Source organism: Magnolia sinica, chromosome 11 (genome assembly GCF_029962835.1).
Source record: "Magnolia sinica isolate HGM2019 chromosome 11, MsV1, whole genome shotgun sequence".
Taxonomy (NCBI): Eukaryota; Viridiplantae; Streptophyta; class Magnoliopsida; order Magnoliales; family Magnoliaceae; genus Magnolia; species Magnolia sinica.
In genome coordinates, this window is record NC_080583.1 from 19,629,855 (window position 1) to 19,656,179 (window position 26,325).

At 40.3% G+C, this 26,325-nt stretch overlaps 1 protein-coding gene across 5 annotated transcripts in view; it reads left to right on the top strand.

The window, feature by feature from the left end:
• The window catches only part of LOC131218904 (calcium-transporting ATPase 3, endoplasmic reticulum-type), a 185,127-nt gene that overhangs the window by 69,011 nt on the left and 89,791 nt on the right, over positions 1-26,325 (top strand). For all 5 annotated transcript variants that reach the window (XR_009157918.1, XR_009157917.1, XM_058213783.1 and 2 more), the window contains exons 10-13: positions 17,698-17,783; positions 19,718-19,819; positions 20,076-20,129; positions 24,180-24,281. Coding sequence is in view for 3 of the 5 variants with exons in the window: in XM_058213783.1 (XP_058069766.1) it covers positions 17,698-17,783; positions 19,718-19,819; positions 20,076-20,129; positions 24,180-24,281 (344 nt within the window). In the remaining 2 variants the exon portion in view is untranslated. The remainder of the gene's footprint in view (positions 1-17,697; positions 17,784-19,717; positions 19,820-20,075; positions 20,130-24,179; positions 24,282-26,325) is intronic.

Below are 26,325 nucleotides of genomic sequence, written 5' to 3' on the forward strand. Positions count from 1 at the left end.
CCAAGGGCCGTTAGGCACGGGTAACGGGGTATAGAGGCCCGTATTATGAGATTGCCCCTTGGAGGTTTGACAAATATAACAACGTTGGACTGCCTTTCCCACATCATGTACCAATTGCGGCCAGTAATACCGTTCTTCCACAAGAGCTCGCGTCTTGTCTCGCCTAAGGTGTCCACTAAGGCTACCTTCATGTAGCTCTTGGATTATCTGTTCCCTTAGCGAACTGTTGGGGATGCACAATCGATTTCCCTTGAAAAGGAACCCGTCTTGCATATGTAAGTTGCCGGGGTGACCTTCTTGGCATCTAACCCATGCGTTCTTGAAGTTGTCGTCGTCGGCATATATGTCTTTGAGGCACTTGAACTCGAAAACCTCATTGCTCATATATAGTGACTAACAAAGTTGCACGGCGACTTAGCGCTTCGACTACCTTATTCTTTTGTCCTGACTTATGTTTTAGCACGAACGTGAATTCCTGCAAAAATGAGATCCATCTAGCATGCATACGGTTAATATTAGCTTGACTATTAATGAATTTGAGAGCTTGATGGTCCGTGTAAAGTATGAATTCCATTTGAATCAAATAATGTCACCAGTGTCGCAGTGCCTGAACCACCGCGTACAAATCGATCTCATATGTAGACCACTTCTTGCATGCATCACTAAGTTTCTCACTGTAAAAGGCTATCGGCCTACCTTCTTGAGACAAAACTCCCCCAACCTCGACATATGAGGCATCACATTCAACTTCAAATAGTTTGTCGAAGTTGGGAAATACAAAAACTGGGGTCGTGGATAATCTACACTTGATTTCAGCAAAACTCCTGTCAGCTTCGTCAGTCCACTGAAACTGCCCTTTTTTCATGCAATCTGTGATTGGTGACACAATGGTACTTAAATTTTTCACGAACCGACGATAAAATGTCGCCAGCCCATGAAAACTTCGCACTTCGTGAATATTTGTGGGAATCGGCTATTCTCTGATTGCCTTCACCTTTTCCTCATCCACGCGAATTCCCGTGGATGTTATGACAAAACCCAGAAACAATAGCTATCAGTCATGAAGTTGCACTTTTTTAAATTGAGATACAGTTTATTTTCAGTGAGTACTTGAAGGACTTTCTTAAGGTGTTCCATATGGGTGGTTTCGTCTTCACTTTATATCAAAATATCGTCAAAATAAACCACAACGAACCGCTCAATGAAAGGTTTCAGAACTTGGTTTATCAATCTCATGAATGTGCTAGGCACATTCAAAAGACCGAAGGGCATGACCATCCATTCGTACAATCCTTCCTTGGCCTTAAAGGTCGTTTTCCACTCATCACCCGGTCGTATTTGAATCTGATGGTAGCCGCTCCTTAGGTCCAATTTAGAGAATATTTTTGCACCCTCTAGCATATCCAACATATCATCCAACCGTGATATAGGAAACCTGTATTTTATGGTGATTTTGTTGATGGCACGGTTGTCGACACACATTCGCCAACTCCCATCTTTCTTGGGAGTTAATAGAGCTGGTATGACACATAGACTCATGCTTTCTCAAATAAGACCCTTATGGATCAACTCCTCCACTTGACCCTGTAGAATCTCGCACTCATTCGGACTCATTCGATAATGAGGACGATTGGGTAAACTGGACCCGGGGACAAAGTCGATATGGTGTTGGATATCCCGCATGGGGGGTAACCCATCGGGAAGGTCATCGGGCCAGATTTTTTTGAATTCATGTAATAAGGGCCTGTCTTTCAGGGATGATGGTGTCTTTCAGGGATGATGGTATGCTCGAATTCTTCTCATTTTACAATTAATGCATAAGCCTGTCCTGTTTCTTTCGATTCTTCCACGAAGTCCCGTATGGTTAAGAGAAAATAGCCCTCCACTTTAGAAATTTCAGGTGGTCCCTCTGGATCCATAGGGGCCAATATGGTCTTCCGTCCGTCCTAGACGAAAATATATGTTATCTCGCCCTTTATGAGTGGCGTCACGATCAGATTGCCAGGGTCGACCGAGTAGTATGTGACATGCTTCCATGTCAACCACATCGCATACTACTTCATCCTTGTAATATTTGCTAATTGAAAAGGATATGGTGCACTATTCAATTACCTTTGTTTCGCTGACCTTCTTGATCCAACTGATCGTATATGGGGAGAAATGACGCTCCGTTTTCAATTGCAATTTTTTCACCATGACCTTGGAGATGATGTTCTCGCTGCTTCCACTGTCAATGATCACGTCACAAACCTTTTGATTCACCGTACACCTAGTGCGGAAGATGTTATGCCGCTGTGGATGCACTTCTTTTCTTGGAGCATATAATAGCCAACTCACGACGAGTGACTCGCCGCGATCTTGTTGAACCCAACTTGAATCATCTGCCTCGTCCTCGGTGGTATGCTCCTGCTCTTCAACATCTGGATCTTCATAGGCGTTATCAGCACTACCATCATTGATGGCGAGGTTCGCCACTTTTCACTAGGGACTAGTATTTGATAGGTGGCCTGGTTGGCCACAACGATGACAGTTGTCGGGCCTGGGTCGAGCATAGGGGTTCGAGATTCTACTTGGACCAGCAGCAGTCGAGACGCCCCTTTGGGGTTTAGCTTGCCCGCTTCCTTGATCTCAGCTTTCAGACGTAGGAGGTTGAGTGCGTGCTCCTACGGGCTCGTTCCCCTTAGGCTGTGGGGCTCCCTGGGGTGGACCTGACGCAGTGATCCTTGCGGTAGGATAGGTCCGTGTGTTAGGACGTTCAAGTTGCGCTTTCGCTCGAGTAGCCAACTTGATTGCATCATTCATTGTCCAGACGGACTTCATCTGGACCCGATCCTGGATAGCCATACGCAATTCACTGTTGAATCAGGCGACTTGCTGCGATTCAGTCTCGACCAAATCGTTACGAGCCGCCAGGCGGTAAAATTCTTCTGCGTATTCTCTCACCGATCGACTACCCTGTCGACAATTTTGGTATTGTTGGAATAATACCTGATCGTAATCGCTAGGGAGGAATCGGGCATGTAGTAGCTGCTTCATCCGCTGCCATGTGCGGATTGATACTTTCATCTATCTGGTTCGTGTGAGTTGCAGTTGTTCCCACCAAGCTGAAGCTTCTCCTTTCAACTTGTAAGCCACAAGCTTGACCATCTTTACTTCAGGGATGTCCATATAGTTGAAAAATCGCTCAACTTCAGAAAGCCAATCGAGGAAATCCTCAATGTGTGGTTGGCCATTGAAGTTAGGAATATCAACCCGCATCTTGAATTCTCGATCTGTTTGATCTACTCGATCGCCGCCTTGTCTGGGGTGTTGGAAGATTATGTCGTCGATCTCCTCCTCACTGGAGCCCCCTTCCTCAGGAATGACCCTTGGATGCACTGCCAACACTATCCTGTGATCAGGGCGATTACGAGTTTCAACAATTGGCGGTGGAGGATTACCACCAGGAACACAGAGTTGCCCTAGGGTTTCTGCCAGGAGATTCGCTATGCGGTCGATGGAAGCTTGCAGCCCTTGCATGGCTTGTCGATTCTCTTGCTGCGCTGCTTCAAAAGTTGCCGCCATTAAAGGTAAATTCCCTGGAGCACCGCCAATGGGATTGTTGCCCGACCCGTCGTTAGAATCCATCTATCCGAGGAAAAACTTCGCTCTGATACCAAACTGACGCAAGGAAGGGCGTGAGGTCGAGCATCGTCTTCCTCAAGAGGATAACTATTCTGAATCCACGGCACTTCTCTGGACTCCTCACGGAGACTTCTTGAATCCACGAGGAAAGAAAGCAAGATGTCTACTAAATTCTAATAAATTCGAAATTGATTAATGAATGAATAAAAAATGAGTTCACAACCCTTTAAATAGGGGTACCAAGCAATGGGAAAGAAATCAGAATCAAACTACAACTAAAACTCCTAGAATTCGCGACTTACTATAGACGGTCGTGATGTCTACTAGTGCGCAAGGTTTTCGGCCAAAAATAGTAAGTGTCCTATTTGGCTTCACCAAACCGTTCTCCTAATTTTTCTAAGCTCTTTTCACATTGGACGCAACTCCTAAAGCCCAACGGATGAAGAGGTATAATCAAACTAAAACTTACTATTTATAGTAAAAGCGAAATTAAAATAGGAAAACGACCGTCGATTTGGCGGTATTTCGCAAATCCGGCTTGGGTAACCCAGTCTAGCGGGGTTGGTTGGCTAAAGTAGCTCGTTCTACCCCAAAATCATATATTTTATGTCAGATAACTCATTCCGGATTGTGAGATACGCCTGATTTAAGGTCCGATGGTCTGGATCACTTCTGTCGTTGACCGGGCCTTTTCTGATCCATCTTGGCCATGTAACTGTCCGCGACCCGCTTTCCATTATTGGACCCCAAAGTTTTTTCCGACTGGTTAGCAGACATCGACCACTTCTTTGAGTGGCACGGTCTGTTAGACCTACGACGGGTCGGGTTCGCCAAGATGAAATTGGTGGGCTAGCAAAATTAATTTGGGGAAATGTGGAGCGTCGCCGTGAGCGATTTGGAGAGGGCTAATTCTCTTTTCGATTGTGATGAAAGAGTTGTTGCGAGAGAAGTATGTTCCCCTTTCTTACAGACAGAGGTTGTTGGATCAATGATACACTTTGCGCTAAGGATCTATGACAATGACAGAATACATCTCCAAGTTCGATGAATACATGATGAGGTGGATGAGGACCTGCTGTGGTTCTCTCCTGTTTCCATATGGGCCTCAGGCCTGAGCTTCAGTGGGAGCTCACGCTTCACATAGTCACCAGTTTGGAACATGCTTACCAAGTGGTGCAAGAATTGGAGCACCATGTGCGCCAATCCAATGTGAGGGGGCTTGATCTTCGACCCACGATGCCTAGAGTAGCTTCGTAAGGAGCGAGACCCCAGGTCGGAAATTAACCGAAAGCTCAACCTGGTACCTAGCCAGTTAACAGAAATCGAAGTTACCACGCGGCTAGATCAAGTACTAGGCCTGCAATGCCAGGGTAGTTCTACCGCTGTGGTGGCATGGGTTGTATCGCCGCAGTGTGTTCAAATAAGGGTGGGCTCATTGCCTTTGTTTCCGAACACTCCATAGAAGAAGAAGTGGCAGATAAAGTTGATGGTGACCAGGATGATGAGGAGATCATTATCCCATCCCTTGAGCCGGCTTGTGATGCCGAGGATGATATTGTGGAGACTACCTCACTTGTAGTGGTGAGGTGCCGTGCACCTTAACCCAGGTGAAGGAAAGCGAAGATTGGTGCAAAACCACCATTTTTCACACTTACGCCAAGTGTGGGGAAAAGAGCTGTAAACTAATCATAGATAGTGGGAGTTATGAGAATGTAGTTTCCCCAGTTACTTTGAGTCGCCTGGGGTTGAAGCCAGTCCCTCACCCCAACCAATATAGAGTTTCTTGGATGGATGTGACAACCCTCCTTGTGACCCAGCAATGCTTTGTTTCGATTGAGTTTGGACCATACAAGTACAAATTGTGGTCTGATGTGGTCATGATGGATGTTGGTTATATCATCTTGGGAAGGCCATGACTCTATAACAAAGATGTCACAATATTTGGGCGTACGAATAATTGTGTGTTTGAGCATGAAGGAAAAAAAACTTGTCTTGAGCCTGCTCTGTAAGACCCAAGGCCCCGAAATCTGGTTCGTACACTAGAAAGCCAATGGCTGTAGGTCCATTGGCCCTGAGAATGTTTTGACTTGATCATAATGTTGTTCTGTTATCGAGCCGCAAGCCGTATTTCAACCCGATGTCCGAATTTTAATATACGGACTTAAAATTAAACAATCTAAGAAATGACAATTATGTCCTTATTATATCTGGTGGCTTCCCATCATCGAGTTTTCAAAATCCGTTAGGTCCAAGAGCCTAACCGTTGTGACCGTAATCAAGTTACGGAGTTACTGGCGAAAACGGCATATCAATAGAACACCCGGATTGTAAGTTATGAATAGATATGCACATGTATCTTTTGATAAAATAACTCAAATGACCTCAAGGTTTTTAAAATCTTTGGAATACTTTAGTTCAAATTACTTAAATAACATTGTTATATTGTTGCCATAAGCTTACACTTCTCAAAAATATCACAAAACACCTCCTAAACCTTCTTTTTAGACAAAAAACTAATTTTTAAAACCAGTGTCAAGTTTATAAATATAAAAACCCTCTTTCAACAACCCATTTCCAGCACTCTATTTATTGTTGAGTTTGAAATTGAGAGGAAGAAGAAGAAGAAAAGGAAATAAAAGCTGAGTTTGAGAGCCAATCCTCTGATAGTTACAGGTGAGTGCATAGAGTAGGAGCACGCATATATGTGCGTTGGGTCTTCTTTGAAAGCCCTATTGCTGAATTTTTAGAAATCCCCTTGAAAACCCTATTGCTGGATTTTTTCATGGTTTAGTTGGAAATCCCCTTGAAAACCCATTGCTGGATTTTCTGAGTTAGTTGGATTTTCCTTGAAAACCCTTGAAAACCCTATTGAGTTGGAAATCCCCTTGAAAACCCTATTGCTGAATTTTATGGTTTAGTTGGAAATCCCCTTGAAAACCATATTGCTGGATATTATGATTTAGTTGGATTTTCCTTGAAAACCCTTGAAAATCCTATTGCTGGATTCTCTGATTTAGTTGGATTAAGTTATAAGGTATGCCAAATCGGTTACGTATCGGCCGTATCGGCCGATACGTAACGGTAACGGTGCGAACCGTTACCCGTTTCGGGGCCGAAACGGTAACTTTTTTTTTTTTTTTTTTTAAGCTCTGTTTTTGCTGTTTTTTTGAAACCTCTTGCTTCCAAACTGTTTCTAACTCCTTCTACTACTAATTTCGACCAACCTTAGCTAGGTATTTGATAGAAAAACACATTATATTATAGATTTTTTTGAATCAAAGCTCGGTGGGCCATTTTTCAGAAATTCGTCAAAAATAGGTATTTATACTTTTTTTAATATATTTTGCTGTTTTAATCATGTCATATGATGTGTTAATCATAGTAGAACATGTTAATGTGCATTTTACAGATTTGGGGTGCCATTTAATAAATTTTTAATATTTTTTTCTATTTACGCATGAATTTTGGCCCCTTTTTTAAAAATTCGAAAAATCAGTTTTTAATGGTTGTTTTGCTGTTTTAATCATGCCATTTGATGTATTAATCATAGTAGAACATGTTAATGTGCATTTTACAGATTTGGGGTGCCATTTTATATTTTTTTTAATATTTTTTTATATTTACGCATTTATTTTGGCCCTTTTTTTGAAAATTCGAAAAACCATTTTTAAATGATTCTTTTGCTGTTTTAATGATGTCATATGATGTGTTAATCATAGTAGAACATGTTAATGTGCATTTTACAGATTTGGGGTTCCATTTTATATATTTTATATATTTTTTTCTATTTACGCATTTATTTTGGCCCTTTTTTTGAAAATTCGAAAAATCATTTTTTAATGATTCTTTTGCTGTTTTAATGATGCCATATGATGTGTTAATCATAGTAGAACATGTTAATATGCATTTTACAGATTTGGGGTGCCATTTTATATATATTTTTATATTTTTTTCTATTTACGCATTTATTTCGGCCCTTTTTTTGAAAATTCGAAAAATCATTTTTTAATGATTCTTTTGCTGTTTTAATGATGCCATATGATGTGTTAATCATAGTAGAATATGTTAATGTGCATTTTACATATTTGGGGTGCCATTTTATATATATTTTTTATTTTTTTCTATTTACGCATTTATTTCGGCCCTTTTTTTGAAAATTCGAAAAATCATTTTTTAATGATTCTTTTGCTGTTTTAATGATGCCATATGATGTGTTAATCATAGTAGAACATGTTAATGTGCATTTTACATATTTGGGGTGCCATTTTATATTTTTTTTCTATTTACGCATGAATTTTGGCCCTCAAAAATAATTGCAAACACCTAAATGTAAGATATTTTCATATTACATTCATTCTAATATATCTATCATTGATAGTAGATAGTTAGAAAATTAAATATATGAATTTTGTAGTTAAATTCAAGCTATCTGGTTCATAAATTCATCAGACAGTCCGATACAACTTCTCACTAAAGAGTGGACCATTACACCACCATAAACATGTTCCAATTTATAAATGAATGCATATTTGGAATGCTTAGAATATTCCGGATTTAATCCATATTTTTTCATATTTTTTTGGTAAAAAAAAAAATTTGTGCCGTTACGCCCCCGTATCATCGTTACGCTCCCGTATCCGTATCGGTTTTGGAGGTCACCGTTACGCCAACCGATACCGATACGGGACACCTTGGTTATAACTGATTTAGATGGAGTAAGTTATTGCTGGATTTTCCTTGAAAACCCTATCCAAGTGGGCACAATTTCTTTAAGAGTTCACATTTGTGCTTAAGCACAAGCCCAGAAAAGAGAATAAGGTTGCTGGGACGCTACAGTCCATGATCATTGAAGTTACAGGCTTTGAGCAACTCAAGGGTGAGTACTCAAACTGTCCTAATTTTGGGATCATTTATGCGTTATTGTCTAGTGACCCGCCCTTGAGGAGTGCGAAGTTCGCCCTTACAGATGTATATCTTTTTAAAGGGGACAAGATCTGTATCCCATGCATATCCCTCTGTGATTTTCTAGTTTGGGAGCTGCAGGGATGACAGGTCACTTTGGTCAAGATAAAACAGTTGCCCTTGTGTCTGATCATTTCTATTGGCCTAATCTCCAGCGAGATGGGGCTAAGATTGTAGGGTAGTGTCGGACATGTCAACTAGCGAAGCGGAGGAAACAAAAGACAGGTTTATATACTTTGTCAGTTCCACATGCCCCGTGGCAAGATGTTGGTATGGACTTTGTGCTTGGGCTTCCCAAGACTATTCGTAAGCACGATTTCATACTCGTGATTGTTGATCGATTTTCTAAGATGGCCCATTTCCTACCTTGTTATAAGACCTCAGATGCATCCCACGTTAATAAGTTATTCTTTCAGGAGGTTTTGCGACTTCATGGAGTACCCAGATCCATTGTGTCTGATAGAGATATTAGCTTCACTAGTTATTTTTGGAACTCTTTGGCATCTTTTGGATACGGGGTTTCAGTTTTCTTCAGCATATCATCCCCAGTCGGATGGTCAAACAGAGGTAGCGACTTGTAGCCTAGGGAATTTGTTGAGATGTTTGGTTGGATACCACCACAGGACCTGGGGTACTGTTCTTCCCACAACAGAGTTCGCGTATAATTCTTTAGTGAACAGGTTCACAGGAATATGAGCTCGTTCGAAATTGTGTTAGGTCTGAGACCCCTAGCCCCCATAGATTTAATCCCCATGGCTACCCCACAACGTCTTTTAGAGTTAGGAGAGTCCTTAGCCCAACATATACATGCATTGCATAGTAAGAGCAGGAGGAAGATTAATTCAAGTAATGAACATTATAAACTTTCTGTTGACACTCGCAGGAGATTTAGGGAATTTTGACCTGGAGATGACGTCATGGTTCGTATTAGGTTTGATCAGTTTCCATCTGGATTCGTGAAGAAGCTTCATGCATGTAGCATAGGCCCACATAAAATTGTGAAAAGGTTGGGGTCTAATGCTTATGTTGTTGATATCCATGCTACCATGGGCATCAATTCCACATTTAATGTGGAAGATCTAGTTCCCTATCATGAGCCATCACCTCTATCTATTGGTTCCCCTGTTTCTTCCCAGAGCCCCCTATATATGGACCTTGGCCACAACTTGACCTTCGCGTACCCATCTTACCTTCTCTTCGACCTGTATCGAGAATAGAGAAGACAAATGAAATTTTGGACTCCGAGGCGGTTTTCACTCGATCAGGGGGTTTCCAGAAATTCCTAGTCAAATGGAGGAACATGCCCATTGCAGATAACTCTTAGATCACAGATGTAGAGCTGCAGCGCATCAACCCTGATTTGCTCAAGAGATACAAAAGTTTACTTTTGCTAGTGGCGAGCTCTTCTTATCCGGGGAGAATTGATGCGGACATCAGTGGTGCACCCTTTAGAGCATGCCAGAGGAGGAGGCGTCGCCGACAAAGTACTGGAGCGGAGGAGTTGATGTGGATAGACGTCGGGTCCATCGGACTCAATTTTTTGACACGTTACGAGTGCAAGAATAGCATGACTGCATCCTGACTGCAGGCTCATGGGGCGGATTTCACACTCTGTCGCGTGGGTGATTTAATTTTAGGTGTCTTTTTTTGTTCTTTTCCTTGTTTTCAGGGGCTTTAATGCACTTTTTAGTTTTACGCGTCTTTTTTTTTGTTATTTTCCTTGTTTTTAAGGGCTTTAATGCACTTTTTGTTTTTTTTTCGTAGCTTATATATACACTGTGAGAAACCCTATTTTATTTAGTGAATGAATGAGAATTTGTATGTTTTCTTCCTCTTTTACTAGAGAGATTAAGGTTTCAGGATTGGCCCTTGGGTGTTAAGTATTCCACCTCGGTTTTAGATTTTCCTTCTTTTTAGATCTTCAAGGTGCAGGAAAAGGTAAGAATCAGCCGTTTTCTTTTCTTTGATGTCCTAGAATTCGTACTCACTTTCATCTCAAACCCATCTCTTATTCATCTCTTTCGTTCATCTTTAGATATTCTTTTATGGTTTGAACGGAAAATAGGGATGACTAGTTAGGAGAATCGGATCCAAACTTGACTGTGGACTGGTTTACGCTAGATCAGGGATATCCTTATATCCCTAGGTCATCCCTTTTTACTATTTACGTGATTTTATGCCAAGGGGTATGATCTTGACGGAATGATTTCATTTCTGTGTTGAGATTTGCTTAATCGACGTGATTGATAACAGTTTGTTGATTAATTTTATTATTTGAATTTCTTCAACCTGATCATACATGCATCTACGGTTAGGCCATTACATGTCCTTGCATCAGAAGCCTTGCCACTTCTAAGATGCTGATGGGGACATTCCGCGCATGCTGGGCCCCCCACGCACGTACACCAGAAGGAGGGCCTCACTGTCGATCTGGATTGATGACGACGTCCAGGGAGGGCCTCCTAGTTAGAAGACGAAGTTTTGGTTCAAGAGAGTGGACCCGATAGCCAAGAAAAGCCCATCGTGGGATCTCATGATCATGGCCCACTAGTCGGATTGATTTCATATTTTAGGTTTTGCTTATTTATGTTATTTAGAACATCATGAACGCTTTAGATTTCTTTGATTGATTTTTATTTTAGTTTACTTCATCGCCAAGTAATAGGTTGCGCACATGGTGCGAGTTTTGGGGTATAGGGTTTTCTTGTAAATAGGCACCCCTTGTAGCTTTTTTTCATTCATTGAAGATTAATAAAAATTTCGCGTTTTCCTACTCTCGGAGTTGTGAAGCCTAATTGGGTGCGAAGCCCTCCCTTCATCGAACGGTTAACTACCGTGGTGTGAAGCTATATCTATCCCGATTCGCCTCATCCATTGCCATCTCTACTATCCATCTTCTACCATCCCTTCTTCTCATCTCACCCCATCATCTACACTTCGAATCAATCATCTATTGTAGTGTCCTCCCCACAGTAGAATTTCAGAATCTGGCCCTAAAGAAGGGCTGAAACTTCGGCGGAGCACTACGCACAAACTGTATATCAAATCGAGCTGAGATTTGGGGGTTTTGGAGTCCATCCCTGGCCGACTAGGGCCAAGGTGGCTTTTTTCTGAATAGTGGGCCCCACACACGTGCGGCCAGGATCACATGCACGTACGTCTGGGCCATTGTTGTTGTCCACGCGTGCGGTACTTCTCCGGTTCGTCTTTCCTCTTTCACTCCGCTTTCACGCAAAATCCCTAAATCTAACCTTAAATTACTCAAATCTCCAATTTTATGCTCCTTTTCTTACCCTAGGGTTCCCCGAATTGGAATTTCTGAATCCCTTGGATTATGGACTAATTACTATGCATGTGTGGATGATTATTTCTTATCTTTGAGTATCGTTTGGTTCATAATTTTTATTGATCCAGCCCTATCATGTGTAGGCCTGGACCCGCATAGATTCCCCTTAATTGAATGTTTGGACTTTTATGTGGGATATGGAATTTGTGTAATTGTTTCTGAACTAACGTGATCTTAAGCCTGAAATCTCGCATATCATATTTAATTTTCATGTCTTGCATCGGATGCCATCACCATTTCGCCAGTAAAGCTTCATCCATCCCCCGAATTGACCTGAAACTCAATCCTCCTCTTTAACTGATTTGCAAACCTCATACTGTGATACTAATTGAAATTTATGAGTCCACTCCCAATTGTTCCACAAGAATGCCTTATAATTGATTCCAGCCTGGCTGCCATTTAATAGGGCATCTAAATAAGGTTAAAAGATATACTAGATGTTTGCGAGGACAGCTTTACTTGACGTTATCTTCCCCTTGAGAGATAATAACCCTTCCATACAACCAATTTGAATTGAAATAGTTTCAATAAGTGAGTCCCAAACTTTTGACTGCTGCTTTCCAAAACCCAACAACATACCAATCATCTTAATTGGCATGTCTCCAACTTACTCTCCACTGAATCTGTTAGTTTTATAACCTCTCTAGCATCCAAATTTATCCCAGCAGTGCTTCTCTTCCCCAACTTACCCTTAATGCTGGAGATGAGAGATGATCTCTTAGCATTTGAGAAAAATTGAAACCCATGCTTCTTCCACTCCACCTGAGCCCAGCAATATTGTGTTGTCCACATTCTATAGGTGCAGAAAAACCATTGAGAAAATCTTCACCATCATTACCTTTATAATGCCTTCTTCTACTGCTCTGTTAAGAATTTTCTGGAGAGCCTCTGTTGCAATTGAAAATACCAATGGGGATAAAGGATCCCCTTGCTAGACGCCACAAGAGCTTTTGAAGAGTCTGAATGGTGTGCCATTTCGATCAGTTGATACGCCGAGAATGGGCCATCAATGATAAATCTGCCTGGACTAACTGCCAATTGAATTGGAGTTATATCAAGCTTATCACTTTATGCAACCTGGTCGACAACACCTTCGCAAGAATTTTATAGTAGCTCTCTATCAAATTAATCAGCCTAAAGTCCTTGATTTCTTCCTTTTAGATCTTCTTGGCAACTGGGGTTAATGAATGATGCATTCATGTCTCTACATATGAGGACCTAGTCAAACATTGCCATGGCATAGTGTTGAAGATTATTGGTATCGTTGCATGTATCAATGACCAGGGATACGAAAAAATGTGAATCGAAGCCACATGGCGTTATGAAGCTACAAGAAATTGTCGTCTTTGTCCCCACATAGATACATGATCCATCCATCCATCCATCTGTCGTTCTCTCCATCCGTTGATCTTTCCATCTATCTGTACGTGCTTTCATTACCTACATGATATACACGTATACATGCATAACACAATCATCCATCCATGCATCCTCTGACATATACATATGTACATAATTAGCAAACAACAAAATTATTTTTTAAAGAAAAAAGAAATTTAATATATCGTTCTTAATTTGCAAACCATTCAACAATGTCCCTTGTATCAGTGATAACATCGACAATATTGTGGATACAGTTAAATATTTGTATTGGCGGGTGATATCATAATATTGATGATATTTTGGTGATATAGGCGATACTACCGCCGATAGAAATAATTTTTTTGAAACCCCAATATCTTTATCCGCTATCTAGCGATATCGATGATATTTGGAATACTGCCACGACGTCGTTCTAACTTCTATCTATAACCAGCAGTAGTGGAAGAAGCCCATGGAAAAACTGACCTGGATCACAGTCCCCATTAAGATTGAAATTGCTTGCTCTACCTCTTGCAAGTAGAACCTTTCCTCCAGGAACGTGGCCTGTGCTTCTGATATTCTATTGTACAGGATGTCGTTAACTTGGGTCGGATCGGGATGTCTTATGAATGCAAGCGCTTGAAGAGGACAGAAAGAGAACAACAACCATCTAAACTAGAGAAGAATTCCAGATGATCAAAATACCTCCCAACCTCTCCTCTGCTGGCAAAGACACCCAATCACAATGCCTATTACCCCAGAGGCCTATATTGTCCGACAGTGAGAAGGAAGCCTTCTTCATCTCCTGAATGATTAATGTATCTATTTAGTACTTTCATACCACCTCATAGACAATCCTTTCACTTCTCTGCACTGCCCATGCCTCTAATGTTCCATGAGACAATAATCTTTTTGGAACACTCACTATCGAGATCCTTGTCCCTGCCTGAATATGAATGACCCCTTTTGTTGTCGTAGTTAATTGATGACTAAAGATTCTCAAGTTCTCTGGAGCCTTTCGGGTTCCTCCCCAAGCTTTTACTCAGTGCACTCTCTCTAGCTTCTTTCTCCTTGGCTTCTAACCAGTTATATGACTAGAAAATTATCCTCCTCTCCTTTTATATTTATTCCTAGGGATTTTCCCATCTTCTCGATCTTTTTCTCACCCAAAGAGAGGCAGATCTGAATGAGCCACCCTTAGAATGAGATGAGTCATCCTCTTTGCAATCAGAGCTGTCTGCGCCATCTCATCTGCCAGCTGGTCCAAGCTGCCTCAATCTGATTATCTTGGCTAAAGCTTTTGGGCATGAATCACGATCGTTGACTCAAGCAATGAACAACCAAACATGCTTGCCTCAGCAAACTTCTTTTCACCTTCATTAACCCTTGACTCTACCAGTTCAGGAACTGGGGAATCTGGTTCTACCAAGCTAATCAGATCGCCTTCTATTGAGGGAGACCCAGTAATTTGCTGCCACTGGTCGGGGATGCCAACTTAGGTGAACCTGGATGGTGTTCCTTTGCACCTCTGCCCATAACTGAATCTCCATCTCTAGTGCAATACAACCTGCAGGCATTATCGGTCTTCCAATGATATTAGTTGGGACCTCAGGAATAGATGAGATTGCCTTTTCCTCCGTCAGAGCCTGACCACCCCTCACAGCACCGAAGCCATCTAGCTGTCTTCTTTGCCTTGGGGATATGGGCTGCCTAGCCGAAATGGGGTACATCATACATGTATCTATAGTCTCACTCCTACCTATTGATGTATTGGTCGCACGATCAACAAATGAGAATTGGCCAGCTGGGCGCCTGGGCCAATAGTAGCTCTTTCGAGGATGGCGAATGTCAATGAGATTGGTGGCTCTCCGGGGCAATTGAGAGATAGTCTGGAATAGGATTGATGCCGGCTTGATACGGATGCTACTAATAACCTTCTTGCTAGATGGGAGATACACATCATCAGCTGCCACCATGCGTCCCTGCACAATAACGTGTCATTATGACCTCCTATTGACATCAAGAGTTATAGGGTGGCAGTTTTTTTTCATTTCCTTTTTCTTTTTCTTATTCTTTTTCTTTTTTAATGTGTTATTGTCACCCAGATCTATGGAGAACTTTTGGTGATATTTTCGGCAGTGTTTCAAAAAGGGCCATATTCTTTACTTGCCAATTTTGCAGCTTTCTACAAGACCCTTAACTACGGACAGATTTCCAAAAGTTTTATCAGTAAATAAAAAACTTATTAAAAGGGGATTGGAGGGCTAGGATTTTATAGGAGTGGTGATTAAATAATTGTGTTCCGGGAACCACAAAGGGATTCTTTGGTCCAGTTTTCTCCTTTTTCTCTTCCATTAAGGAATGTGGAAGCTTTTCTTGCTTCTTCTCCGTGGTTGAGCTCCTATTATATTTTGGCAAACAATTGAGGCTGTTCAGCTTATTTTTTTGCAACTTCTTCTTTTCTTTTTGCGGAAGCAGATTTTGGACTGCTATGACTGCACTGTGGGCTATATAGTCTGGAGTGCATCCCTTTGAAAAATCCTCCATGAAGATGAGATCATTGCTTATTGCATGTTAATGGGTGAATTGCTAGAGCCTTGTGTTAGCCCTTCGATTGTTGACAAAAGCTTGCAGTCCATTTTCTAATGGCACTTGCTCAGCAAAATCCCTCCTTTCAGCTTTGTCCTTGTCTTACGGTTTTGTCTTACCTGTTGGGAAGGTTTGGAGGATTCCTTCTCCTAGAGTTCAAGTGGCTGCTTGGACAGCCGTGGTCAACTAAATTATTACTATCGATTACCTCAAGAAGTGGATGATCTTGATTCCCAAAATGTGAATCATGTGCATAGAGGAATTAGGGAATCATCTATTCCTCCAGTGCAAAGTTGCTAGTGGAGTTGAGCTACTTCAGCCTTTTTGGGGTCTCATGTCTCTCAACTGCTCCCTACTGGATCTCATTGTGGGCTGTGTGATGATCCCTTCCATTCTCGTGAGAATACTATGGAAGTTGGTCCCACTTGCCATGATGTGGGGCATATGGAAAGAGAGTAATTCTATAATCTTTGAAGAGGTACACCTCACTGGAGTCAATTATTCAAAATATTCAGTTTTTAGTGGCGAGCAGGCCCTATTGTAACCCCAATTTGGAGATCTATCCAATCCTGGCCTTCTTACCCATTGGAGTTCTTTCTGGTAGTAGGCTAGGAGCCGTGTGTTGTTTTTGGGGGCTTGGGTTTGCAGCATGCGAGCATCCACTTTTATTTGGGGGAGGCCTATTCCCCTCGCTTGTGGCGTGTTGATTCCCGTTGGCTCCCCTATCAATGTATTATCCTGCTAACATGAAATTTCTTTTAATACGAACTTTTGATGTTACAGTTCTTTGTTACCTTTAAAAATAAGTATTTTTATCCTGCTAACATGAAATTTCTTTTAATATGAACTTTTGATGTTACAGTTCTTTGTTACCTTTAAAAATAAGTATTTTTATCCTGCTAACATGAAATTTCTTTTAATATGAACTTTTGATGTTACTTATTTATTGGTTGCTTTGAACTTGAGGAACGTAAGTTAGGTACTGAAGTACATGCTCATTTATTTGTTTGTTTGTACTTGCAGCCACTGCATGTGTGTCCTTTGTCTTCCATTAACTCATCTTTGTTTGACCAATCATTTGCATTTGCATTTGAGGGTGCCTAGGCTTGTGCTTGCATGACAAAGCATGAATCCATTTGTTAATTGTTGGATACTTACATTTGTATGGCCCTATGACATGCTCAGAAGTGTATAACTGGGTCATTGTGAACATGCTTCTTCTGCATAGCCCTATTATTGATATTTTTCTTCCATTAAAAGTGCTTTATACATATGTGTGTGTGTGTGTCTATATATATATATATATATATATATATATGAAATCATGGTCACCTGCGCATGCGTGCACCTTTGCACACGTGTCATGGGCGTCTAATCCGAACGGTCCATGTGATGCGGCATCCCATGAAACCCCCAGGGATCAATTTTCACCCTGATCTAAAACTCTGGTGAGCCATAGAAAATAGAGATGCAAATTAAGGGAAGAAACTGTTTTCCTTTTCTATGGCCCACCGAAGTTTTGGATCAAAGTAAAAGTTGGGCCCAGGGGGTTTCCTGGGGTGCTCCATCACGTGGATGGTTGAGATTTTGGACTCACATCACGCATGATGAGTTCTCAAAAATTTCGCACGAAAACTCGTGCGAACTGGTGCACAGCTGAGCATTTGGCATACACACACACACACACACACACACACATACACACACTTTTCTAACCATGTCAAGTTCATCATGTTGGTGCTGTTTTCTCTTTCTTTAATAAGAAGTTGCATTTATCTTTCTCAACTAGATAAGAATTTGTTATTTGGTGGTAGGGGAGAGCTGTTCAGTGGCAAAAGAGCTTGAATCAACTTTAGCAACAAATGCTGTGCATCAGGACAAGACAAACATCCTCTTCTCAGTAAGTTTTAAGCATTTTCTGCACTTATTATGGAGCATCTTTCCTTTCTCTACTTTCTGTGGTCTTTATAGATTTTTTTTTATTTTTTATTTTAAAGATAAAATTTCTTTTGTAGAAACCTTAATTACCTTGCACAGGATGGTTAATTGACACAGAGACATGGTCTCAATACTCTCAACTATGCCAAATATTAAGAATAAGTTACAGACAGAACACTTGACATCAAATTTTTATAAATAAAACATTTAACTGATCTTCATCATCATCACAGCCTTCTCCCGACCTTTTATTTTTTATTTTTATTTTTTATAAATAAACATTTTACGAATGAATAAAAAATTTGTTCTGCAAGGGTTGCGAACAACTGCCCATCTGTCATCAACTTTCCTTCACATGGGCTTGGGACCAGCTAGTGTGTCTCAAGACTCTCAACCAGATGGAGTAATATATTTAGCTGTTTTGAGAAAGTATTGAAACATGGAAAAATCCTAGTGATTATACCAATTTCTGTTGGGTTTTTGTTTTGTTACATGTGGATTGAGAAGGTTATGTTAACCTAGGAATGATACTTCCAGATATCTGATTCGATGTATGCAGAAGTTAGGACTTCTAGATGACCTTTGCTTTTGGCATCGATTATGTTTCATCGGACAAAGTATGAAGTGGGTTGACAATGAGAAACAGATTACTTTTGATGGGTCATATTTTACATGATGGTAGTAAATTTTCAATCATTTGATATCCATGGCGGTGAAACAGATTACTTTTGATAGGCTAGATTTGGCTAAAGATATTATATGGGTGGCAGGTATATGTGAGTGTTATCATAGTTGATTAGTTCGATTAAACTTATCTAGAATTGTGAATTGGTTTGATTGAACAAATTCATATTTGATTCACCCTAAATTGTTGGGTTGGATCAAATCAGTTCAGTCTAGTTCGATCATGGGTTGATCTTTGATTCAACTGATTTCTTTGATTCAACCAGTGTTCAAAATATCGGTATCGCATTACGTATCACACCCGTAGGATACGGATATGTATCAGTTATCGCATGGGATATCTTGGTTGTATCGCGTAATGTATTGCTGTTGTTGGAAACATGGGGAAACATTGGGAAATTGGTCGAATTTTTCAATGGAACTTCAATGATTGTTAAAAAAGACATCAATACACACTTATAAATCAATACATTACAAAAAACAAGTGCATATAATAAGTTTTCTTTGTATGGGGTCCTAATCTATGCACTGTCTAACTGCATAGATGCAAGTATATTCGAAGTTTATTCATATAATTTATAAATGTAAGAAGACGTGTGGAAACACAATGCATTCAAAAGCAAAAGAAGAATCACTAGATCAGGTTACATATATGTTTGATTTTATGTTTTGACACAAAGATTGCAACCGATTTGCAAGAAATTGGGAAATTTTGAATTTTTTCAAATTTCTGCAACTTAGCCCATCTCCAAACATTCGAAATCGAAGCTCTGCAAAACATGAAAATTCATGGATTTGTAACAATTTGACACTGATTTAACATGATTTACAGGGGAAAAAAAGGTTACAAAATCGAAAATGCTCACCAGATCAAACATGTGGGATATATCCTACTATTTGTGTGTTTTGTATCGCACAGGTGGGATACAAGATATATCGTGGGATATATCAGCGGATATCGTCAATACTTAAAACACTGGATTCAACCGTGTTCACTTAATGTTGGTGCATTCCCAGGGTCTTTTTTGGTGAAAATGGGACAAGTTTTGGCATCTTCTTTGATTGTCAAATTGAAGATTGTCATTAAATGTTTAATTATTGTCTACTAGTCATTTTGTTTTTCTATGTTTATATCGGGAGGGATTACTGGCGGTTGATGCTCAGTTGCTCATAATATTTAATGGGTGAATGCTAACTTATGTCGACTGTCAGGGAACAATTGTGGTGGCTGGTAGAGCAAGAGCTATTGTTGTTGGAGTTGGTTCTAACACTGCAATGGGCAGCATACGTGATGCAATGTTAAGAACAGGAGATGTAAGCAACTATTTTATGGGTAATGTATGACTTGTGTGCAAATTTATCTTTTACCAAGGTTTTGTGCTTCATATTTTATTGTTTTGTTTTTTGTAGGTACCTAAATGATTTCATTGCGATTTGATAATTTGCATTCTCTTAATTTTTAATTTGATTTTTTTTTTCCTTCATATTTATGTTTTTTAGGGGTCGCTTGACCACTTTTCTGAATGATACTTATGATATTTTATTATATATGTAAATTTCGGAATTACAGGAAGCGACACCACTAAAGAAGAAGCTTGATGAATTCGGTACATTCTTGGCCAAGGTGATCTTTACCATCTGCCTTCACTTAATTCTTCATCATTAAATAAATACGTGAAATTTATTGTTTACAATGTATTAATCATTCTTTGTTACAAAATTGGCATAGTTGTTTGTTTGCTGCATTGTTAAGCAAAAAGATGATACATCATTCCTCGTTGATTTATAAAGGAGAGGTACATCTCCATTTGTACACCGACGTACAATTCAATCCAGAATCGAATGAAAAATTTATGGAATTAGACAATTGGTTCAATAACTTGGAAAAAATAATTTCTGCCATCTTTCTGCATGAGGTGTGAGCCAGAGCAGTGATATCGAGAATCACTAGCTGAATTATAATTTTAATATAAAAGTGAATGAATAGATTATGGAATTAGATGGTGGAACCAATAAATGGTTATGAACAAAGGTTGACACAAAAGACTGATAGTCTGAAGGGGGTGTGCAACAGAGCAGATTATGTTTTGTCCCAGATAATGACATGGATATCCACTATAAAGGACCTTTACTGGTTGTTTACATTTCCATCTAAACAGACCTATGATCTCTTGGTTGCTCTACATCATGTCCTTTTTATCGGAACAACTTCACAATTCTCAGAAGGCTCTACATCATTGCTTCGGAAGGTCTTAGTAAGATGCTGATGAAAGGGGAATCAGTGGGTTCTCTGTCACTCACACCTCTCCCTTGATCATCCACACCCAATTTGCAGATGACACACTGCTATTCTGTGAAGCCCCTGAACTTGCAGTTATTAATCTGAGAAAAATTCTCTGTTTTTTGAAGTAGTCTCTGGGCTCAAATTAATCTGTCTAAAAGTGAGATGTTGCATATCAACACTCCTTTGGCCACTCTCTCTGACCTTGCCAGGGCTTTTGGTTGCTAGGCCGGATCCTTTCTAGCTTCTTATCTGGGGCTCCCCCTCTGCATTGGTAGGCCGCCTAACCATCTTTGGGATGTGGTGATCAAGAGAGTGGAGCGGAAACTAGCCCCTTGGAAAAACCATCTGCTTTCTCTGGTTGGCCATCTAACTCTCTTAAAAGTTGCTCTCTCCGATCCTCCCACGTACTTTCTTTCTTTATTCCATTGCCCGAAATCTATTCTTCTTAAGATTGAGAAAATCCATAGAGACTTCCTCTGGAATGGCAGTTTAGATAACCATAAATTTCAACTTGTGAATTGGAACGATGTTTACAAACCCTATCCAGAAGGGGGAGTAGGAATTCGGGTCCTCTCAGATGTCAATTTTGCCTTGCTGGGGAAGTGGATCTGGAGTTTTGCCTCTGAAAGAGGCAGATGGTGGATGGAGACCATTGCGGCTAAATATGGTGTTGAAATGGGTGATTGGTTCATTGGGGCTTCTTCCCTATATAGGGCTTCCTCCATTTGGAAATCCATTTCTTCCCTGAGATCCCCGGTTTCAAATGGTTTTTCCTTTAGTCTCGGAAATGGGAACCACATTCATTTCTGGATCGGTCACTGGGTTTCAAAGTCCCCTCTTCAGCTCCTTTTTTCCTAGTCTAGGTAATATTGCCTTTGATCTTTATTGCTCTGTCGTTGCCTGCTTCTCTAATGATGGTTCGGGTAGGAGATTGATGTCAGATTTTGAGCTGCAAGATTTCCTTTGCCTCTTGAAGCTCTTAGAGGGAATCAGACCGAATTCAGAGGAGGAAGACTCCCTTCAATGGTCGCTCTCTCCTTCGGGAAGCTTCTCCTCCAAATCATTGTTCAAATTCCTGCGTGGTCCGACTCCCGTAACAGCTTAACCCTTCCCTTACTTCATTTGTTCCCATCCAGTGCCGCTGAAGATTGCTGCTTTCTCTTGAATCCTTGTGAAAGGAAGGATCCTCACGGTTGATAATCTTCAGAAGTGTGGCGTGATTCTTCTAAATGTGTCTCCATTCTTAGTAGATTTGGCAGTATTGGTTCTCTTTGGGTAATGCCTTCTGACATCCCTGGCCTTCTCTTCGCTTGGCATAGTGTTGGCTCTGGTGATCCTATTCAACCCCTCTAGCGCCTTGTTGGGCTGGCCACACTCTGGGGCATTTGGAGGGAAAAGAATTGATAGCGGACAGGCAACACCAAATAACAAAGATAAAAGAAATCTGAAATTCTAGAACGTAGTAGGGCTAGGGTTCAAGGGAAGGGAAAAATAAGAGAGAAGTGGGATTCAATAGTTCTAAACTAGGAGATGTGAAGATAAGAAGAGAAGAAGATTATAGAGGATTAGAGGAAAGAAAATAGATGAGTTTCACCTGGAATCAGCACCGAGTGATGGTCTTGGAGCCCACACCAAGCTGACGAAGAGGAATCGTTATCTCCACAAGTCCAAGGAAAGTTCCTTTCCTTTCTTCAAAGCCAAGTTACAATATATCTCTCTTTCCCCCAAGGAAAACCCTAAATAAATCCATCAGGTTGACTTGAAAAAATTTATTACAAAATACCCCATGCAATAACTTTTCTTAACAAAAATCAGAAAAAGCACGTGTGCCTGTTGGGCTCATGGAAGCCCAGCTGCACCACCTATCTTGGCTTTTAAAAGCTGCCGACTGACCTGTGGGGCCTACAAGAGACTCGTGGGCCCCAACCTAGCCTTGGTTATCCTTTTGTGGACTTTAAGGAACCCATCAGGAACTCTCACTGTTTTAGAGATCTTTCTTCTCCTATCGCTAAGGTGCTTGAAGGCATCTGCCGTGAAGCCTCCGATTGGGCTCTCAGTTTGCTACACCTGAATAATTCAGTAGTTTCCTTTTTTTCTGGTTTAGATGGTGTGGGATGTCCCTTGCTGGGGTGTTCAAGTTGTACAGCTGGCTTCTGCTAGATGCTTTTCCTTTTTCTTTCCCTTTTTTTTTTTCCTCTTGTATAATTTGTGTTTCTTTCTGTTTTGTTTTCTCTTGTTTGCTTTGTTTCTTTCTTTTGTTTTGGGTTGCTTTGGCTCCCTTTAATAATATTCTCAATCTTCAAGGAAAAAAAATAAAATAAAATCTCAGCAGGCTCCGTATAATCATCTCGTGCTATCTAGTTATTACTTCTTTTGATTAGGAAAATCCCTGGTGCCTTCTAGAGTTTGTTGTAAGTCCAGGTTTCTTTTCTTTCTTTCTTTTCGATGGATAGGCTAGAGTTTGGCATGACCTCCTATTAGGACTCCTGTCTTGGGTTCTGGTTACACCCTGCAGTTAAGAAACACTAAGCACTGCTTGTGACTATGTTTTGTCCTCTTTCCTTCCAAAACATTGTCCTATTGCTTTCATGGTTAGTTGCTTCCTACAATGCTCTCCATTTACTAATCTCGTAATCTGGTTCTTCCATTAAAATCTTTGGAAGTTGGAATGTTAGTTGTTAATTCAAGTGCCAAAAATCTCATTGGCAGGAACCTTCATGTCTGCATAAATGCTCCTTCTGCCATCACTACTGTGACCAATCCTTCAAATGCCCTTGGAAGAACCTTATGCTGCTTAAATATTGTAACTCCTTGTGCTCCAGGTTCATCAATATTAGAATTCAGGATGTTGCAATCTCACATCTGAAAGAGCCTCACATGGCACATGCTGCCTGCCTTCTGCTCATTCTTCAGGAAAATGAGTTAAGATGTTATGATGAAAGTGAAATTATGGAGTAGGCTTTCTTTTAATGTTCCTCTTTTTTTTTTTCATTTCCTCATCTGGGATGTGGGTCTTCTTTTGTTGTTCCTCTCCCTAGCTCCTTTATTTCTCTCTTCTGTAGCAGCCTAGTTTTTCAGCCAATTTGGCTTCTTTGCTGATAAAATTATCTCCCTAATGCACACGCGCGCGCACAAAAAAGAAGAAGAAGAACAAGGGTAATGCCTGCTCAAGTACCAGGTTCTAACTATGATTTTGAGAAAAAAAATCAGCTGAATTGGTTATTAACTCGGCTAGTTTTCTTAAATTGTCAGTGAGTTTTCATTTGCATGACCAGTTTTTTGAACATGGACCATCATAATGTGCCATACTGAAGTATGGGCTCTCACTGTGGAGCCCACTTCCTGCGGCTGGTAATTCATGCTTTAACTGGATTTCCTTTTTGTTTGTAGGTTATTGCAGGTATTTGTGTCTCAGTTTGGGTTGTAAACATTGGTCATTTTCGTGATCCTTCTCACGGTGGCTTCTTGAGAGGTGCTATCCATTACTTCAAGGTATTCCATCATGGATTAGGTCCATCGCAGTGCTCATTTTTCCAAGTAAATAATATGTATTGGTGTCATCCAGTGTTTTAAATAGCGGTAGCATGATGCGTAGCACTCAACCCTCTATAGCGTGGAGCGTAAGCTATACGATACTTCTATTTTTTAATTTAAAAATAGGACAAATATAATAAATAGTGAAAATAAAGGAAAAATATATAAAAATGCCTAAAAGATGATTCATTTTATCAATTATAAGCATGTTCAAAAAAGTTATTAGTTATCATTTATCAAAAGCCAATCCACATATATAAGCCAAATCAAATAATTATCACATCAACAACTTTCTAAGCAAACCACTTTAATTAATAATGTCTAATTGAAACCACAAGTCACAATTATGAAAAGAAATAAACATCCCATAGGTTAAAAGTATCAAGCACAATACAAGTGTCACATTCCTCAACATTAGAAATAAAGAAAACGTGAAAAAAATAATAAAAAAAATAAAATGGTAAAAAAAATACATTGTAGCTTACGCTACGGGCTACGTAGCTATAGTGTACGCTACGACCCCTGTAGCGTACGCTACAGGGGGTTTATGCTATTTGGGACGCTACATAGCACTACGGCCACGCTACTCTACCTAGCGTACGCCACCGCTACGCTATGGGCGCTATTTTGAAACATTGGTGCCATCAAATGGAATAGTCATTACTTTCTTCCTTTATGTGATAGATATAGACTGCATTTTTGAAACATGTCCTATTTTTTGTTTGATTTGATATGCCCTTGAGAAAGATGATATAATTATAGGTGTTCCAAACCAAAAATTGCTGACATTGCTGTCATGATGGATATTTTGGTGTATGGTTTTGTATTGCTGTTAGGTCACAGAATTCATTGATAAGTTACCATGCTGTGTCTCGTGGTTTAAGAGATCGTCCTATCACGTATGGTACTCGGTTTTGGCAGAGTTGTATCTGTTTTTGGTTGGAACTGATCCAGGTTGAACCTCTGTTGCCAGAAATAACTGTAAATTGGTCAGATTTATTTCCAATTTTAGGATGAGTCCTATTGAGTCTTGGTTTTGTCTGACTCAGGGCGTCTCGTGCCACTGCCAATGGACTTGTCACTGTTCTGATGCACCCTTGGAAAAAAGAAGATAGATTGATAGGTAGATTGAGAGGGAGGAGAGGGATTGTTGGGGTTATGGTTTTTTTCTTTCCTTTTTTTTTGTTTTTTTGTTGGGGGGGGGGGGAGAGAGAGAGAGAGAGAGAGAGAGTTGAGGCATTTCCTTTCAATGCATAATGAGATTAAAATGACAAGATCGGCCTTTGCTTTTAATGTCTTTTTAGTGTAAATTCATCTCTCTTTTCCATGTGTTTGGGTGATGCAGTTCCCTGTTGACCATCTTCGATGGGCTTGGGATGGAGCTGCAGTGCTTAATTCTCGGAAAGCCATTTGGAGGCTTGTTGCTATAGGGATTTTCCGGTTTATCTGGAAAGGCCGAAACATCCGATATTTTCAAGATATGGATCCCTCAATTGAAAGTGATCATATACTTAAGTGAAATTTGGCGTTTCAAAATGGGCTCCTTATGTTAAAGCAGCTGCGTTTGCTAATCTTTTAGCTTGGTTTTTGGCCTAGCTCTGGGTTGTATTTTTTCCCTATCTTTTGGCTGGTTCTCTTTAATAAAATTGCGGTTCTCTCTCTCTCAAAAAAAGAAAAAAAGAAAGGAAAAAAAAAAGAAGATAAGTAAATTACAAGAACACCCTTGTAAATAGTGCCCTTTTGTTTTTTGTTCAAGCCACTCTTCTGGTTTCAAATGAGCGGTGCCAGTTTCATTGGTATGTATCGTTTTGGACTGGGACGAGGCGCACTTCGAAAGCAATATTTTAACCTTGCTATGTACAAGTTAAACAAGCACCCTATGTCAATTATGTTATCTCTGGATCCAACTTCTGAAAGACCATGAACATCTTATCAATCACTTGTCATGGAAAGGGCTTCACCTTGGAGATGATGTCAACAAGAGGTTAGAATATGGTCAGCT